Source organism: Colletotrichum lupini, chromosome 8 (assembly GCF_023278565.1).
Source record: "Colletotrichum lupini chromosome 8, complete sequence".
In the NCBI taxonomy this organism is placed as follows: domain Eukaryota; kingdom Fungi; phylum Ascomycota; class Sordariomycetes; order Glomerellales; family Glomerellaceae; genus Colletotrichum; species Colletotrichum lupini.
The window spans coordinates 3,749,796-3,769,106 of NC_064681.1; the positions used below are offsets into that span (position 1 = coordinate 3,749,796).

Below are 19,311 nucleotides of genomic sequence, written 5' to 3' on the forward strand. Positions count from 1 at the left end.
TATCCAAAATGGAGCTAGGTATCAGAGCTCAAAATGACATTACTCGGCGAATCTATTCGCTTATACTCTGTAAAGATAGGGCGATGATATTCTGCCACCACCTCCCGCTATTCTGCACCTAACTGTGGCTACGGCCGCTACACAACCGCCGGTCTTAGGTATATATATAAGCTAGGCTCTACGTAGTTAGTATTTAAATAGATTAAGCTAATTAAAGGCCGTTAATTAATTTATAGTTAATTAAATTATTTTAGTAAAAAGTACGGTAATTAACGAATTAGCCTAATTAACTACTTAATTAACTACTTAATTAATTATTAATTATTTTATATAGCCTATAGCCCGTAATTTAGTAACTTCTTTTATTTTAGCCTTATACTCTGCTTTAGCTTCGTACTTATTAATAAGTCTATTTATCTCGCCTTCTATTATAAAATTAATATTATAAGTATAATCCTCGTTAGCTAGATCTTATAATATATCTAATTATATAAGATTACTAGTTAATTAAGATCGTAATTTTATAAGCGTTAATAATTAAGAAGCCCTTATAAAATTAATTATATTATCGTTAACTATATTAATTACCTTGTTAATAATAGCTCGCTAATGTCACGGCAGTGGGCATCAGGGCCCCTGTGGGCCCCGTGGCTTAGCCTCAGGCTGCGAGGCTGAGCTCCTAGTGGTTACGTAACGAGCTAGACCGCTGGGCCCAAAGGGCCAGCTCGCCAGCTTCTGCCTACTGTTCTGTTTTTTCCCTCTTTACGTTAAGTCTTTAGTTAATTAGGTCAATATAGTAGCGTTCCGACCTACCTTAAGTTCCCTTTTATAATACTACTTAACGTTACTTAATTAACTATTCTCTAGAGACAGAATAATAATATCTTAATTAATTAACTACTTACTATATTAACTAACTACCCTTACTAAAAAAGCGTATAAGAGAGCCGAGTAATAGCTAACTAAATTAATTACGCATAAGTAGCGTAATCGATACTCCCTAAATATATACCCCCTCTATTAGACGCGATAGTTAGAGGATATAGCCAAGGAGGCTAGGTCTCCTTTCGTACCGACGGCTTTTAGTAAAGTTACTACTTCTATAAGTTTTAATAGAGCGTCGTAGGCCCTAATAAAGGCGCTAAGCTCTTAGTTATCGACCCTAAGGTTATACTATTTAACTAGTTAATAAAGCGCTTCTTACCCTCTACTATTTAAGCCGATTACTTAGCGTACTTTAGTAACGTAGCTAACTAGCTTACCTTACCTATTTATATCCGTAACGATATCCTCTTTAAAAAGAATACTAAGTAGTATATCGACCTCGACCTTATCTAAAAGCTATACTTTAAAAACGACGGAAAGACCCTGCTTAAGTAAATCGAATAGTAACTAAAAATGCGTATTACTTAGTATTAATTAAAACAAGTCCTAGCTTTTATTATTAGCTAGCTAAGTAATAGCACGGAGCGCCTATATATAATAACCTATAAGAACCTCGATTTTACGTATATTACCGCTATAAAGCTCTATATTACGAAAGAAGCCCTTACCTAAGCTTATATTAATAATATAACTATAGCTAAAAGACTAAAGTAATTAAAGAACGGCTCCTAGGCTAGCTCTATTTAAAATACCGCTACCCTTAGTATGCTAGAGTAACGGCTAGTACGCTTAGAGACGTAAGGTAGCCGCAAAACTACTTTAGCCTCGTCCTATCCCGTTATCTACGGCTCTTAAAAGATACCTAACGTACTTATTTTTATAAATAATAATACTAGCCTTAAGTTTAACTACTAGCTCTAGCGTATTACGAAGCGCTTAGAAAATACTAACTATAGTACGGATAGGTACTACTTAGAGTATATTATTAATAAGATTAGAAGTAGTACTACGGAGTTTATATACCTAATACTAACCTCTAACGAGATTACTACGGCCGAGTAGCTACTCTACGAGCTTAAGTCGGCTTATACTAGCCCGACTACTATAAACGACGCTAATTATAAACTAGACGTACTTATAATTATACTTAAAAACGTTTACTAAAAGCGCTCTATATTCGCTAAGCTCGCGCGTATTAATAAGCTTCTAAAGTCTTAGTAAAAGCGCCGTTTCTATAATAAACTACGTATATATTTTCGTAACTAGGCTATATCGAAGTACTTAGATAACATAGCTACTTTTTAAAAGTATATTAAGTACGTCGCCTAGCTAATTAATACGATATAGCCCCCTTTTATAAAGGACCGCCCGGTTAAGGCTTCTAGCTAAACTCGCTAGACCTTAAGTAAAAGTAATAAAAATAGCGGAAATAATAAAAGTACTAAAGGTACTAAATAGGACCGAAGTTATACCTCTACCCGCAAAACGATCCCTAAAGCCTTATATTAAAAGCTTAAAAATAGTAGCGCTTACTTCGTTTATAACGACACTAGATATATTTCTAAAGACTACCCTAAGAAGCCGAAGACTATTATAGTTATTATTAACGCTACCGAGGGCCTTGCTAAGATAGAGTCGGGTTTAGAAAACTAAAACCCCTAATAAAAATAAACTCTTAGCTAGGGGATATATATAAAAAAGATAGAAGATTAGTAATTAATTTAGTAAACTTATAGGATTTTATAAGGGGCTAGCCCCTTAAGATAGAGCTTATATTAGTATTTAATAAATATAGAATTTGCCTAAGAGCCTTACTTAATACGGGAGCTAATAGGTACGGATTTATAAATAACTACGTAACCCCTTTACTATAATAGTTCTATATAGCCCTATCCCGTAAATTATAATACCTAATCCCTACTACTAGATTTAATAGAGAGCGATTGGATAATACTAGCGTAGTATAAACCGCTAACTTATATATTAATTAACGGGTCTTTTTAAAAGCACCCCTCTTTTAGCTTAATACGGGCTACTACGACCTAATCCTAGGGCAGAAGTAGTTCGAATATTACGAAGTAAACCCTAATATTCGCTACCGACGTCTAATATAACTTAAGGACCTATTACTATAAGAGACGCCCTTTATTATTATTAGGGATATCGAGGACCTATATACCCCGGAAGTTATTAATATATAATACTAAATTAACGCCGACTATTAGTAGGACCTGTTCGAAATAGATATAACCTACTATAACCGAAAGCTTTAGTAATAGTAGGCAAAGCGCATACCGATTAGGATATTATTATGCCCGCTAAAGACGATAGCCCGTTAGATATAGTAGTTAAACGAGGTTAAGAATGCGAAGAAAATAGAACGCGCCCTTAATAATATTAATATTACCCCCACGGAGAGGGCTAAGTAGTAAAAACTATATTTAGTAATAGTATAAATAGATATTATTTTTATTAGCGCTCCCGCTTTTAAAAAAAACTTAAGGCAGAACGACGTCGAAATAGGCTTTATATTACTCTATAAGCTTAATTATATTATAGAGGATAAGAAGGAGGAGGTAGACCCTTTATATAATAATAACTAGGTTACTCGCGACCTTATAACGACGAACTTATTAAAGTATCTGCGGCCCTAAACCGACGTTTTTAGTAAGGCTATTAATAATATACTAGCGCTTTATAGGCTATATAACTATAAGATCGAGCTCTTAAATAGTAATAGGGAGAAGCTAACTTATTACCCTCTATATAAGTAGTTAGTACCCGAGCTAGAGGCTATAAGGGCCTATTTATTAAAATACTTATAAAAAGGATTTATCGAGCTAGGTAATACTCCTTTTATATTACCGACGCTATTTATAAAAAAGTACAATAGTAGCTTGCGCTTTTACGTTAACTTCTATAAGCTTAATAAGGTTATAAAAAAAGACCGCTACTCGCTACTACTTATTAACGAGACCCTCGCGCGGCTAAATAGGGTAAAGGTATTTACTAAGCTAAATATTAAGTAGGCCTTTTACTATATCCGACTTAACCTAGCCTCCTAGGACTTAACGACGTTTAGAACCCGCTACGGGGTATATAAGTATAAAGTAGTACTTTTTAAGCTTTATAACGGGCCTACTACGTACTAGCGATATATAAACGAGATATTAATAAAGTACTTAGACGACTTCTATATAGTATATATAGACGATATCCTAATCTTCTTTAACGACCCCCTCTAGTATTAAGAGTACGTTACTAAAGTACTAAACTACTTACGGAAAGTAGGCTTATAAGCAGATATTAAGAAGTACGAATTTAGCGTTACTTTTATAAAGTACCTAGGCTTCGTAGTTTTAATAAAAGGTATATAGCCGGACGAGGAGAAAGTCTTTATAGTTAGAGATTAGAAACTACTTATATTACTTAAGGGTATCTAGTCTTTCCTCGGGTTCTATAACTTTTATAAGAGGTTTATAAAAAATTACGGCTACCTAGTTAGGCCCCTTATAAGGCTAATAAGTAAGGGAGTTCTTTTTAACTTTAGCGCCGGTTATAAGACGGCCTTTAAGGCTATAAAACTAGCGCTAACGTCAGTGCCTATCCTCTATTACTTTAAACTAGAGTTATTAACATAGTTAAAAATAGACGCCTTTAACTCGGTATGCGCCGGGGCGCTATTATAATAATAAAAAAATAACGGGTTATAGTACTTAATAACCTTCTACTTAAAAATAATAAGCGGCGCAGAGCTTAACTATACTATTTATAATAAAAAAATACTAGTAATAGTACTATACTTAGAGGAATAGCGCGCGGAGCTCGTAAACTATAAATATAGGTTCGACGTTATTATAAACTATTAGCTACTACTATTCTTTATAACTAAGCGCCTACTTAACTTATAATAAGCCCGCTAAGCTAGTACGCTAGCGGACTTTAATTTTTAAATTTATTACTACTTAAGGAAGGAGAACGTACTAACTAACGCCCTCTTATAAAAAACGGAAAATATCCGTACTTAGTAAGTACTAAAAGAGGCTAATAAGATATAAGTCCTTATACTACTAGGACTACTATTTTTTAATATCGTAGCGGAGCTACGGGCGCTATTAAGCGCCGCCGTTAGCTAACTATAGCTTATAGTTAGCTTACTTTTACTAAAAGACGAGCTATAGGGGTACTTATTAATAAAGAAGATTTTAAAGTTTAATAAGGACCTTATTATAGCGTCTCTTATACTAATACGAGCGCTAGCGGCCAAAGGACGCGAGCGCTAGTTTATTTAAAACGACGGATTATTAGTAATAAATAGGAAACTCGTAGTACTTAAAGAAGAGAACCTCTATACTATAGTTATTCGCGAGGTTTATAAATAAAAACTCCTCGCCCACCCGGGGCGTAATAAGGTTATAAAAATAATTAAATAGCGGTACTACTAGCTAGGCCTAACGGTAAATACTTACTAATACGTTCGGAACTACTATACTTATTATTAATTATAAAAGCCGCGTAACAAACCCCCGGGGGAGCTAAGACCGCTACTAGTACCCGACTACTTATAGTAGCATATTTTTATTAACTTTATAACTATCCCTACCGATTAAAAAGGATTTAATAATATATAAATAGTAATAGACTACCTAAGTAAAAAGGTAATATTTATTCTTTATTATAAGACTACTATAGTAAAAGATATAAGCCGGATGTTCTATAAGCGGGTACTACCTATCTTCGGCCTATTAAAAACTATTACGTCGGACCGAGGCCCCTAATTTATTTTTAACTTCTAGGGGGAGCTCTATAAGATTTGCGGGGTTAAGCTATAGCTATTAATAGCGGATTACTTATAAACGGACGGCTAAATAGAGGTACTAAACTAGTATATCCTATAGTAGTTAAGACTACTAGTTAACTAATATTAGGATAACTAGAGCGATATACTATTTGTAATTAACTTCGCCTATACCGCCCAGCCTAGCGAGACTACGGGGCTATTATTATACGAAATAAAATTCGGTTACTAACTACGGCTTTCTTTTAACTAGTCCAAGCGAACCTACTAATTCGGCTTTATAAAAAAAAAGCTAAACCGCACTAACGCGCAGCGTATAGCTTAGGGAATATACGAGGCCTAGGAAATTACTAGGGGTAATATAAAAGTCGCTTAAGTATAATATAAAAAGTATACTAACTACTATTAGCGCCCAGACGACTTAAAAATAAGAGACCGGGTCTTTATTAATACCTCGTATTAAAAGTCCGTTAACGCGAATAAATTATAATAGCTATAAGCCGGCCTATAGCCTATTATTAGTACTAAATAGGGGGGTATATAGGTCGTAGAATTACTAATAAGTAGCCGGGTATACTTAGTTTTCTACCTAAATAAGCTAAGGAAGGCTACTAACGGCCTACTACCTAGGTAGAACTAAGAGCCGCTACTGCTAATTACTAACGATAATAGCGAGCTAGAGTACGAGGTTTTTAAAATAGTTAAGTTATACTTATATAGGGGAAAGCTATAATACTAAGCGGACTAAAAAGGATATAATATAGATCTAACGTAGTACGACGTAAAGAGCTTTAGGTATATACTAGCGGCACTATAAGCGTTTTATTACTAATACCTAATTACTAAAGGTCCGCTACGGAACTTAGATATATAAATAAAAGCTACCGTAACTAGCGATTTACTACCGCTAAAGGACGATAATAATATAATAATAATAATTACGGCTATAGATTCGCTAAAATAAGGGGTAATTAAGAGGTTTATTTTTCGGCGCTATAGATAGCGCCCTCTAGCATAGAGGGGGGGGGTAATATTACGGCAGTAGGTATTAGGGCCCCTATAGGCCCCGTAGCTTAGCCTTAGGCTACGAAGCTAAGCTCTTAGTAGTTACGTAACGAGCTAGACCGCTAGGCCCAAAGGGCTAGCTCGCTAGCTTCTACCTACTGTTCTATTTTTTCCCTCTTTACGTTAAGTCTTTAGTTAATTAGGTCAATATAGCAGCGTTCCGACCTGCCTTAAGTTCCCTTTCGTAATAACTAATACCCCCGCTATATCTTTATACTAAGCTTATATATATTAAAATTATATATAATCTCGAGGCCTTATTAAGTAAAAGTAGCCTTACTTAGCGCTAGAAGTATCGTTAATAATAATAATACTAATACGGGTATTATTTCTATGCGTTTAATAACTTTTTTTTATTTAAATATAAAGGGCTCTCGTTTAAAAAAGGTACTTAAATTAACCGCTAGCTTTTTTAATTTAAGTACCCTAGTACCTACTATAACTATTATAATACTTATTATAAAGCCCTATAAGTAACCCTTACCTCGGACTTATAAGGGATTAAGTAGGGGGGTAGAGGTATTATTATTAATAATAAGCTCTAAGTATTACTAAAACTAATATAAATAGATCTCTTTTAGTAATATTAAAGTACCGTCCTTAATATATTACTAAAGGACGTAATAATAAAGTAGCTTATAAATAGTTTAAATTAAATAAGGTACGCACTTTTTTAATAGCTTCTTATATAAACTTAAATTTAGTTATTTACTTAGCGTACGGAGTTTTTATAAAAGGTACCTAAGGGTATTATAATATATATATATATATACAGACCTTTTTTTTTAAAATAATCTTATAATAGTACTTAATACCTTAGCTTAATAACGGGTTTAGTAAGCGCTAATTATAACCGCTTAACCTACTTAAAAAATAATTAATTTATTAAATACGGCTTTAAAGTCGCTCGTATAATAATAAATACGTATTTTAATACTTATATATAAAGATTTAATAATTAACGTAATTAAGTAACCGAAGTATTTAATTTAGTTAACCTAAGTAAGTACGATTTTTTTATATTACGGCTTAAACTAAGTATTAATAACGTAATTAACTATTACTATAGGGTACTTAATAATCTTAAATTTAAATAATTAGTTATAGTATATAGTTATTAATTCGTTATAAAAGAGATTACCCTAATTTATAAAGAATTATTAAAAGCGAGAGTTATATATAATAGTACTAATCTCGTCCCTTATAACCGGGCTAAAATAGCGCTAGGTTTTAGTTAATATATTAAAGTTAACGTATTAATAATAGAGTATATATAATACTACTTTAAATTAAGTATTATTATTAAGGGCGTTAAGTAGAGTAATTTCGCAATCCGTATATATAACTTATAAAAAGGGAATTTTATAAGCTCGGAGTAATATTAATAACTAGTTAATAGCTTAATAATAGTTAGCTTCTTTCTTATTAAATAAAAAGTAGCTTATAACTTAGAAAGTATAATTATTATTTATAGCTCTATAGATATTAAATAGCGGTATATTAAATTAATTAGTTTTATATATAGAATTTATTAATAAAATATCCGGATATTATTAAAGTAGGGAAATCGTAATAATAAGTACGATAAATAAGCTTATAATATAGCCCGCGTTATTATATTAGAAATAGTATTAGTACTTTATAAAATTACGTAATTAGTTAAATAATTATTTAATAAGGGATCTACTACTTAATTCGTTACGGTAGTAAGTAGTTAGTATATTAAGTATATTACGGGCGACGATATTATTATAATTACTATTTTTTAACTATGGGCTTAAAAGGATTTAAATAAGTTAAATACCCTTATTTTATTAGTTAACGATTTAGTCCTTTTTATTACGTAGTAATGCGTAGTAATAACATATAAAAGCGTTAATATTACTAAATAAATAGTTATAGTAGTTATAAAAGTTATTAATAATAGGATAAAAGAGCTAGTTACTACTTAAAAAGCTAGTAGTAATTTATTAATAATAGTTTATAAACGAGGTCGAGGATCTATAACGCTTATTTAAATAAGTTAACTTTACGAGGTATTATTATTTTTAATTATAACGTAGGCTATAAGTATAATAATAAATAATAATAGTTAGTACCCTAGTAAAGGGTTTATATTAAATAATTCGGATTATAAAGCTAGCTTTGTAAGTAGCCTCGTTAAGTACTACTCTAGCTTTAAATAAGCTAAAGAAGCGCTAGTTATAAAATAAGTAATTATATTCTATATAACCGTAATTATTATAATTAATAATATATTAATAAATAAAAGGATCGTTAACTTCGTAATTATTCTTTTTTTATAATATATTAACGTTAAAAATAGCTTTAATTAGTAATAATAATAATAGTAGCGACGGTAAGGTTAACGAAGTAGTAGTTATAGGTAAGTAGATAGGTAAGTAAGTAAGTAAGTAGGTAGGTAGGTAAGTAGGTAGGTATAGGTAGCTAGGCTCCGTAGTCGGAGGTAGGAGCGGTCGTAGCCACACTTGGGGGCGGGATATCGGCAGGTGCTAGCAGAATATTATCGCCCTAAAGATACACGAGTCCGGCAACATGTAAACCCATCGCACGTCCAGTGCCGCTTTTAGCAAGTCATGTATCAGACTCGCCCAATGGAATAGAAGAGAGCACAGATCAGCGGAGCTGTCCGCGCACCTCCTTTTCATCCAAACCCAAGCGTTCGGGATACGAAATCCGGGGTGAGTGAACGATGCCACCTTTTCCTCAACTCTAACCATGCCCCTTGCACCAATTCAAAGGTGCCTCCGGAAGGGGTGCGCTTCTGTGTTCAGCACATAGTCGTCGAGGCTGATGAGGTCGGGCGGTGAGAAGACGAGGTAGAAATATTTCAGTGTCTCCGCCAGCCAGAAACTCTAAATAGGTGGTCATGCAGTGTCAGTCAAGCGGAATTTTTCTCTCTCTGTTCTCTCCCCTTCGCAATCTCCCGATTTAGAACGGAAAACTCATCCCTGCCAAAAAGGAATGCTGACATGGCAGGAGAATGCAAAGATGAGGAAAGAGCAGCAAAAGGAACATGACGAGAAAACTCACCTCCATGTAATCTTCCTTGGGCAGCGGATCCTGCTTCTGCGTAACATCCAACACCGCAGCATTGCCGTGCTCGACGAGCGTCCCGTTACTCACAGCCTTCCACATCTCCCAGGCCGCCTCTTGGAACCCCTGGTCGCCCGTGACGCGGTAGAGCACAAAGACGCTCTCAATCGCCTCGGGCCGAAGGATATACCGCGGGTCCTTGGCCGTAGTGAAGCCCTTGGGCAAGTGCTCCTTATACTCCGTCTTTAACTTCTTCGCCGCGTCCCACTTGTCTTCATCCCACACGCACGCGTCACGACGGTCGCACTTGACCATATTGTACCGCTCCGGCATCATGCCCGTCGGCATGGCCTGGTAGGCGTAGTAGCACCCCAGCGTCAGCCGCGCGCCGACGGTGACCCACTCTTCTTTGCCCAGCACGCGACCGGCAAGGGCGTAAATGCCGCCGATGAAGCAGGACAGGTGCTCGCTTTCCGGGTCGAGGGAGCGGGTTCCGCCTGCGTCGACGTCGACGTTGCCCGAGATGAGGACGTTTTCGCCGCCGGGAAGCATGGGTCGGAAGAAGAGGGACTCATTGGCTGCTTTGAGGAAGTTCTCCGTCATGGTGCGGTATTTTGGTTCCGCACCGTTGAGGAGGGCGATCATCTTGGGGAGGTATTCGTAGAGCGAGTCGGCGCAGCCGCCGATAGTAAAGGTTGAGCCCGTGACGACGTCACGGTCGGCCATGTGGACGAACATGGGCCACATGCCAGGGAGTTTAGTCTTTTGCTGGCCGTCGTGGAAGAGGTCCATGACTTTGGCGGCGGCGTCGTAGTACTTTGGATTGCCGGTGAGTTGGGACAGGCGCGTCATCTCGAGGGATAAGGTGCCCGGTGACGCCGAGACGACGGAGCCCTCGACGATGAGGCCCTTGCCTGACTTTGCGTCGTTGAAGTTGATAAAGTCTACCGGCATGCGGTGCTCTGTGTTGAAGGCGCCATACAGCAGATCACCGAGCTCGGTAGCCTTGTCGAGGAGGACGCGGCGCCCGCTGAGGTCGTAGGCGGCCATGAGACCGCCGAGGTAGCGGATGTTTGTCTCAAAGGTGTTTACGCGGTCCGACGTGGAGATGCTAAAGTCAATCTTCGCGACGGCCGCGACAGCCTCCTCGAATTCCGGCTTGAGGCCCATGATCCACAGGACGTCGAGGGAGTCGACGAGGGTGGCGGCCCAGCCGGAGAACTGGTCCTTTGCGGTGGCCGAGATGGGGTTGAGAGCATCCTTCATCCAGGCATACTCTCTGTAATTCGCCCAGTTCTTTTGGAAGAGGCGCCGGACTTCTTGCCGGCGGGCTTCCCGGCGCCGGGAAGCGGAGAGGGACTCGGAGGCGAATCGGTGTTGCACACGGGGCAGGGAGCCGCGGCCGCCGTTCGGGACGCGGGTGAGCGGGTCTTGAGGCGGGTACTTTAGGTCGACGGCGGACCAGTCGAAGCTAGACTTTGGTGTCGCCGGTTGCCGAACGAGGCTTTCTGTGTTCATGAAGCGTTCCAGCATAGCTGTTTCTGTGCGCGGGTGTAGCCATGTTGTGTCGAGGATGTAGATGACACATGTTATTGTGATGAGGGTGAGGACGATGGAGCGCACCCGCGTCCAGCGGTATGATGTCCTCCCCATGACAAATGTCGGTATATGTCTGTGTAAGTATACGTGAATAGAGAGACGCGTGAATGAGAGGCGGCGTGATGGCCCTGGGGCGTGATGAGGCCTTCTCGATGGTTGAGGCCAAGCAAGGGAGGGAGACTGTGTGACACGGCTAGGTTCGAGTCATGGAAACGGTTCGGTGACGGCGGTGGAATGAGAGTGTCTGCCGTCTATCGAATACGAGAAAGGAACATGAAGTGTGACCAAGCAAGATGCGACAAGAAAAGCTGTGGTCTGTAAGGAGGGAACCGTTTACGGATGTCGCTGTCGCAAGCCCCTGATTGGGAATTTCATAGCAAAATCTCACCAGTTGGAGTTGAGGTGAGGTAAGGGCCGGCGGTGCAAGGCTAGGAGAAAAGGCGGTTAGGTGTTCACAACCAACTTTGACTTTTACCGAGCAAGCCTGGGCCAAGCCAAGCCAACGGGCGGCTGCTTTCTTGGTTAGATTTGTGGCGTTCCATGGAACTTGGAGCGACGTTTCGAGACGGTTGAGACATGGAGCTGAAAGTCAAAACACACGTGCCCCATTTCCCGCGTATTTCAGTCCCCCTAATTGTGAGAGCGACCCATCAAATTTTGGGGTCGTTTGTGTCTGGCGAACCTTGCTTCATCCCTGCCGAGAGTTTACTTACTGAGGTAGAACGATGGCCGGTTTAATGGGACGGCCAAGACGCGGCAGGCAATTGAAGATTGATTCTCATCGTTCGGTGCCGAACAAGACCCACATTTTCTTTCGGCGCCGGAATTTTGTCACCTTCATCTTTCTACGGAGTCTGGATGCCGAGTAAGGCGGCTGCGGGATATTGAGAGCCTCCTGTATATCAAGCAAAAGATATGTATTGTCTAGGGTACTTTCGGCCTATCACTTTGACCCCGAACTCCGGGCAAAGACGCAACGATGGAACGGAAATTGTAGACGGTGATTTAGTTCATCCCATGCACTCGAAGACCGAGATCTTCCCGTTCACATATAAGACTGTTATCAGGACCACCGACTCCTTCTGGTTCCTTTCTATCTACCATCAACCATCTGAAAATATCCCACAACTTATCTGACTACCTTGATTGGCCATGCATTTCGAGCCAACTGATGTTCTCATTGTTGGCGCTGGCCCGGTCGGCCTGGTGACTGCCCTCGGTCTGGCCCAGCAAGGCATCCCCACAATCATCATTGGTAAGTTGGCGGAAGCTACTTTGATATTGGGCGGATCTGACGCTGAACCAAAGAAAGACGAGAGTTGGAGGTCCAGGAGTCCTTTGGCCGAGCCATTACTCTCTTCCCCCGCACTCTCGAGCTCTTCGAACAGGTTGGCGTCGCCGAAGAAATAGTTCAACAGGGCAACATTGTACGGGGGATTGCCACCTTTCGGGGTGGCAAAAGAGTGTCGGCCGTGGGCCAGCAGTCAATGTTCACTGCCATGACTGGAACTTTCCACGACTATATCATCAACATCCGTCAAAAGTCTTCTCAGGCCATCTTTGCTGCCAAGTATAGGGCCGTTTCAGGAAATGAAGTTCAATATCAGTGGGAACTTGTCGACTACCAAATCGACGACAAGCCCCAAGACGGCTACAATCTAACAGCTAGTCTTCAACATCCTCAACACGGAACACGTTCGGTCAGATGGTATAGCCCCTTCTCATACATGCCCCAATGAGAAGAACTTGACTAATCCTCTAAAGTAAATACCTGGTCGGCGCCGACGGAGTCACGTCTCAAGTCCGACAACTTGCCAAGATTGAAATGATTGGTGACGAAACGGCGTACGAATGGGTTCGTTTTGATGGCCGTGTCAAGACTGACATTCCTGAGACCGACCTTGGCTTTGTGACAATCAACAGCGCCGAGTACGGCAGCGCCTTCCTAGCTCGGCTTGATAAGGATGCGTGCCGCCTGGGATACGTCTTCACTCCGACGCTCAAGGCCAAGTATCCCCAAGGTCTCAGCAAAGAACAGGCCATGGAGGAGGTAATCAAGTCCGTCCAACCGTTCAACCTTGAGTTCGAGCGAATCGACTGGTGGACTATTTACACGCAAGTATAACTCTTGAGGACTACGAAAGTTACCTCTCTGACGACAAACACAGAATCAAGCAAAAGGTAGCCGCGGCCATGCGAAAGGATGACTTCGTGTTCCTTGCCGGCGACGCTGCTCACACACACTCCTCCGGCTTCGGCCAGGGCATGAACACCGGAATCCACGACGCCATTAACCTCTCATGGAAGCTGGCTGGAGTTCTCAGAGGGTGGTATCAGACGGGAGTGCTCGACACGTACTCCGAGGAGCGCCTTGCCGTCGCGCAAAAGGTCATTGATATCGACAAGACTCTGGCGGCTGTAATGTCTGGCGACGTGCCCGAGACGTGGAAGGGATGCAGCGGCAAGCCTGAGCCGAGCAAGGTGCTGGGCGACATATTGACGTCCAACGCCAGCTTCAACATTGGTCTTGGCGTCAGTTATGGGCCCTCGGTCCTGGTCGACAAGGCTACCACTGGTAGTTTGGCCGTCGGACATCGCTGCCCTGACATCCTTCTCAGAGCACCCGGCCCGTCTGTCCCCATACGCCTGCAGAGCATTATCCATAAGAACACTGGGCAGTGGAACATGCTCATCTTTGCTGGTCGCCCTGGTCAACAGACAGCAAAGGTGGCTGCGCTGCGTGAGACTCTCGAGTCTCTCAACGCGGCCAATAAATACGACCAGATGGTTAGCTTCACGACAATTATCACTGGTACTATTACCAACACGTGGGATGTGTATGATGGGCTTCCTTCTAGTTTGGTGCTCTGTGATGTCGACGGACAGGGACACAATACCTTTGGAATCTCAGCCAAAAGCGGCGGGCTTGTTATTCTACGCCCAGACGGCATCTTGGCTGGCATATACCCGATCGAAAATGTGCAGGAGGTGGGACTTTTGTTTAAGGGTTTCTGGTCTGGTAGCACCAAGACACTCCCTCTTGTTTGAAGACACATGTAGCTAGACTTGAATATCCTAGACGCCGGAATAGATCTAGACCGTGACATAGAACCCTCGTACCACTTGATCCCGCAATCATGATGACCACAACTTGAATGCATCTCACTTCATGACTGGGTCCTCAAAACCTGCGCGGTAAACATACGGTGAACTGTCGCCCTTTTCGCTGGAGGCATCGATAACCGCAAGCCAGCGGACTCACCGGCATACCTGATTCTCAAACAGGTGTGGAGCAAAAGGACTGCTCTACTATCAGCATCAAAATTTGGGGGGGGGGGGGGGGGGTGGGTAGACTTTATGTCGAGACTTCCTTTGCGAAGCCCCAGTGAATGTAATTTCATTTCAATCACTACTATGCTCAATAACATTCGAAGTTTATCCTCTGTCGCCGCTCGATCTCAAATTATCAAGGAAGTCAAGCCCGAGGAAATCACCAAACCACGGCTCCATCTGATCGAGCATTTCTCCAAATTCCTGACCCGTCGAGGTTCCCACCTGGTCCACAGACCCGTCCTGGTCACTGCCAGCACGAACACCGCCACTGAGTTGCTTGTCCTGAGAAACCTCGGGGATTAAATCCAACCGAGTTAACGCCCACTCAAAGATGGACAATACCCTCTTCATGACTGGTGAGTCCTGAAGCTGTTCGAGAATGATCAATCCTTGACGAATGTAGATGAGCGACATGGACTTGGTTGCGCTCGACTCGGTGGCATCCAAGGCGGTCTCTATGTGGAGGGCCAGTGCTATTGGTATGTTGGAATTGCTTCCAGGGTCAATCGTTAGTCGTTCATTCTCGATGTTGGGACTCTTCGTTGGGGAGACGCACAACGACATGGGCAGGCTCCTAAGTTCGCCATTTGCAAGAGCTCTGCCGAACAGCGTGTCAAGCTCGAACATAGAGCATCGAAGTCGACCTCGTACCCAGTCGTACCGGGAAACATCAATAAACTTCCAATGAAGCTTGAGAGTCCTGTACAAGATACACTCGAACCTGTAACTGGCTGCGATTAGGGCCGTGAGGTAGGGGCTATCGGTGAGGTGATGGTCTGCGCAGATTGCTCCTCGAAGCTGACCTCTCCAATTATGAAACTCGTGAGCCATGGTTTCAGCGTTGACCTGATCTGGGTCGGATATTCCAACCAGCCATTTCCTTCCTGTCACCATTTGGTAAGTGTCAAGAGCTGTACCATATGTTGACCAATTGTAACCTACCTAGCACAGACAATTTGCAGTAATCAATGAAGTGAAGCTCTTGTTCACGAGTTACCGTGGAAGTAAATAGGGTGTTTATGTTGCCACTCTCAACTTCCCAATCTTCGGCCGTTGGCAACGCTGGCAGCTTTTTCTTGTCGCTGACCAGAGGCATACTTTGCATGCCAAGGAATGACAGTAGCACGTCTCGACACTAGAACGATGGGTCAATCCAAATGGCACGTGAGTCAAGTGGCTCCAATCTCCTGGGCCCAGGTGATCAACTCACGTAGATCACCCACCAAATTCTCCTATATAGCCCGCGAAGCTGAGTGTCCGCAATCCGTAGTTGATCACTGCGAATGATAATGTTGAGAAGATTGAACCCGGGGTTGAGTATGGAATTTGAGGTGTGCTCACAGCTTCTGGAGTTCCAATTTCGTGGCAAGCCGGACGGCATTGAAGAACCAGTACTGAACATCTCGGTCGATGGGGTAGAAGAAGGCAGTTGTGCCTAGGATGAGGGATCCCTGAAGCAGGCATAGTTGACTCTTCTCGCATTGAAAGTCGTGTAGTAGCAATGCCTTGTTGAAAAATGCCGTCTGCGCCTCTGTGACGTTTGAGTATCCACACGAGGTGAGGAGCTCAGTCGGCACGTAGAGAGTAGCACTTGTTAGGACTGTCTGTATGAGGAACGGCGAGTAGGATCCTGACTCGTAACATTGCAGGAAGTGGTTTGGATCCAATACTGGCGAATATGGATGAACAAAGCGAAAATAGGCAGTTAGAAATACCATTCTCACATCTTCTTGTCAGCTTTTCTAGGTTCATCACGGGAATTATCTTTTGAATGGACGACTTACAAGGCATCCCGGTGCGGCAACACAAATGCGCCCTTCTTTAGAAGAAACTCCAGATCCACTGGATCCAACCCAGTCATGCCGACCTGCGTGTTTTCTGGGTAGCGTGGAGTGTTATTGGTGGAGCTGTTGGTAGTAGACCTGAGTCCGGGACTTTCACTCGTCTCACTGCCATTCATCGCCGTCTTTAGTATGCTGAGATAATGACTCCTTCCATTATATTCTGCTTGCGCCTGCGGGAGTGCATAGACGTCTCTTATGTTTTCGGGCGTGGGGCCTGAACCTATCGAGCTCGTCTTCCCAAGTTGACCAAGGCCATGTGGATCATGCGAGCGTTGAATGGAAGACCGCTGCGCACTTCGAGTAGAAAGGCTAGGCAAATCTTCTACGGCATGGATTGACGAGGATTCTCTGGGCGTAGACTCAGTGTTCTGCTCCAGTCAGTCATCACTGCTATATCTCTACAGCTTCATATGCCATGGGCCGATGGGAAGATACATAGAGTTCTCACATTCTGGGTGCCGTGGCAGTCTTGGATCAAATCGTCTGTTCTTCTCTTCCTTGAGCGCCATCGTCAGAGGACTGAGAATGTTGTCCGAGGTTTCCCATGCTTTCGCCTACCTCTTTCGTATCTGGCGAGAGACCAACTTGCAACTCTCGGAGCATCCCTTGCTGACACATCGGCCGCAGGGTATCCCGACAATAGGCGCATCGCACTTGACCTTGCGCGAGTGACACTCAGTGCACGCTTTGCTGAGTCTCGCCACACCTACTCCAATGTCGGCGGCGGTCGCCATGTAAGCCGGTATACAATTCCGCTCTGGGGAACGTCTAGCTACCGGGGCCGTGTTCTTGTCGGCTTTTCGGCGAGACGCATAGAATTAAAGAAAAAAAAAAGCCAAGTGATGGTTCCCATAGTGTAAAGAGATAGGCTAAATGAAAGGAGATCATTGATGGTTTCGGCGCCGAACAGGGACCCATAATTCGATATCACGGCATTTCGGCATTTACAAAGTTTCCGGAATAACACAGCGTTACGACCTACCATGAACGGCCAAGCCCAGGAGCGGCTACCGCGCCATGTCCAAGGTCTTCAAAACCTCGTGTTCATTTGATCTTTCAACGCATATGCTGAGCTTCGTCGTTCATAACTATGACTGAGAAGATGCGAAGTAAGCTGTGAACACCTTTCGCGTCTGAAGGCACCAGTCGGCAGCCACGGTCGCTTGAGGCATTCTAATTTTATGGTTCTCCACAGTGGACCGTGGCGGGCCGCATCCTGTCAGGCCCTTGAGAGCTCCCCCCTGATGATCCCCTCGGGACTCGGGCGGCGCTACAGAACGCGCGCTTCTCGACCGTAAGCGAGCAGCGTGAGATGTCTCACTGGGAGGCTGATTGGGTGATTGGCTTGTGAAGGATGCAGGAACCGGCGCCTGTGTCCATCTTACCCGGTCGGGAACTTGGCTTTGGATGTGAGATTCTTTTTCCGACGTCGATGACAGCTTGCATGGATATGATTGACGTGGGGGTTGAGGCAGGAGAAGCATTGCTGGATCCGAGGTAGTGATGTTCATCGCCGACTCTCATGAATACACTTACTTGTCTTTCTCCTATTGCCTGGTCGCTTGATCTCAATGCCTCAGATGCTGCATCCTCTGTCAACACAATTCTGATCTTCTCACTCCTCATGGCCTGTGATGAAGCCTCAGACTCAACTTGAGGCACTCAGAAGTGAGATTCAGCAGCCTAATCTCAATGTTCAACTCACAGCGCCTCTAGCGAAGAGCTTACCTGCCGGGATCCAAGTCAAGAGCGGTCGCTGCTAGTTCTCTTCACTCTAGCCATGTTCGTCGTCAATTGACCTCTAATCAATGACATCTCCTGGGCGCATCAGCGATTCCCCAGAAGCATGGTGTTCAGTCAAGAGTAGGCATAAATACCTGACGTTTATTACACAAACAAGGAGAGTGAGCAGTTGATTTTGTGGGACCTAAAACTGTACACTAGTCGCGCAATGCACTGCGCATTCTCAGTTTGCCATACCTCAAAGGGCGAAATCTCATTTGATCGCATCGGATTAAGGTTGTGTGGAACATGAAGAACGTTTGAGTGGAACACGCTTTCGGGGCTTGGTGTAAAGATGTGCCGAGAGAAAGTCTAGTGGCAATTGCGGCATTTCCATGAGCTACACTGATCGTCATCCGCGCCGTCTGTCCCGTCACTGCACGACATTCTGTCGATGCTTGACATGATCAAGACGACATGAGTGAGAGATAAGACGTGACCGAAGTCATGATGACGGATTCGATTTGATCTCATAGAGTGAGATCATAGAGTGAGTTCACAGAGTGAGATGGTACAACGCAAGTCTCAGTGTCCAAGATGCCATAAATCTCATGGAGGATGTCTCATATGAACCGGAAGGCCTCAAGCTACGGTACTCTAAGAGACGTGTGAAGACGTTACTATATGCCGGGACGGGTCAGCGTGTATTAGTGCTTACCCGGTGCCGGGCCCAGACGGTCCCAGACGGGCCCAAACGGACTCACGTCTCAGTTCCAAGCGAGCCTATCCGTACGCCATAAGAAGAGCCCCTCCGTGATGGCCGACTTCGGGCTTCCGCAGCCGAGAGAGACAGAAGACGGGAGATTTAGGTGGAAGCGCGGGGTCCCCCAGTCTCACCATCGCCCACGGTCCACACCTACGACCGCAACCCCGCCACGGCCAACCCACTCAGGCAATCCTAACAGTTGGCGACGGTGGCAGCGTCACGACCGTGTCCTGGGGCAACCC

The 19,311-nt window shown here is 43.0% G+C and overlaps 3 protein-coding genes across 3 annotated transcripts; 1 reads left to right on the top strand and 2 right to left on the bottom strand.

Moving 5' to 3' along the window:
• Positions 1–9,504: 9,504 nt before the first annotated feature.
• Positions 9,505–11,458, bottom strand: CLUP02_15603 (glycosyl hydrolase family 47; the record flags this gene model as incomplete). Its single annotated transcript, XM_049294527.1, has 2 exons — positions 9,505–9,624; positions 9,803–11,458. The coding sequence occupies 2 exons, from the start codon at positions 11,456–11,458 to the stop codon at positions 9,505–9,507; spliced, it is 1,776 nt and encodes a 591-aa protein (XP_049151673.1).
• A 671-nt stretch (positions 11,459–12,129) lies between these two features.
• Positions 12,130–14,452, top strand: CLUP02_15604 (FAD binding domain-containing protein; the record flags this gene model as incomplete). The annotated part of the gene is made up of 6 exons (XM_049294528.1): positions 12,130–12,269; positions 12,376–12,463; positions 12,569–12,659; positions 12,713–13,112; positions 13,169–13,486; positions 13,573–14,452. The coding sequence occupies 6 exons, from the start codon at positions 12,130–12,132 to the stop codon at positions 14,450–14,452; spliced, it is 1,917 nt and encodes a 638-aa protein (XP_049151674.1).
• A 387-nt stretch (positions 14,453–14,839) lies between these two features.
• Positions 14,840–17,315, bottom strand: CLUP02_15605 (uncharacterized protein; the record flags this gene model as incomplete). The annotated part of the gene is made up of 7 exons (XM_049294529.1): positions 14,840–15,621; positions 15,680–15,872; positions 15,948–16,014; positions 16,079–16,456; positions 16,522–16,949; positions 17,030–17,078; positions 17,140–17,315. The coding sequence occupies 7 exons, from the start codon at positions 17,313–17,315 to the stop codon at positions 14,840–14,842; spliced, it is 2,073 nt and encodes a 690-aa protein (XP_049151675.1).
• Between the last annotated feature and the right edge of the window lie 1,996 nt (positions 17,316–19,311).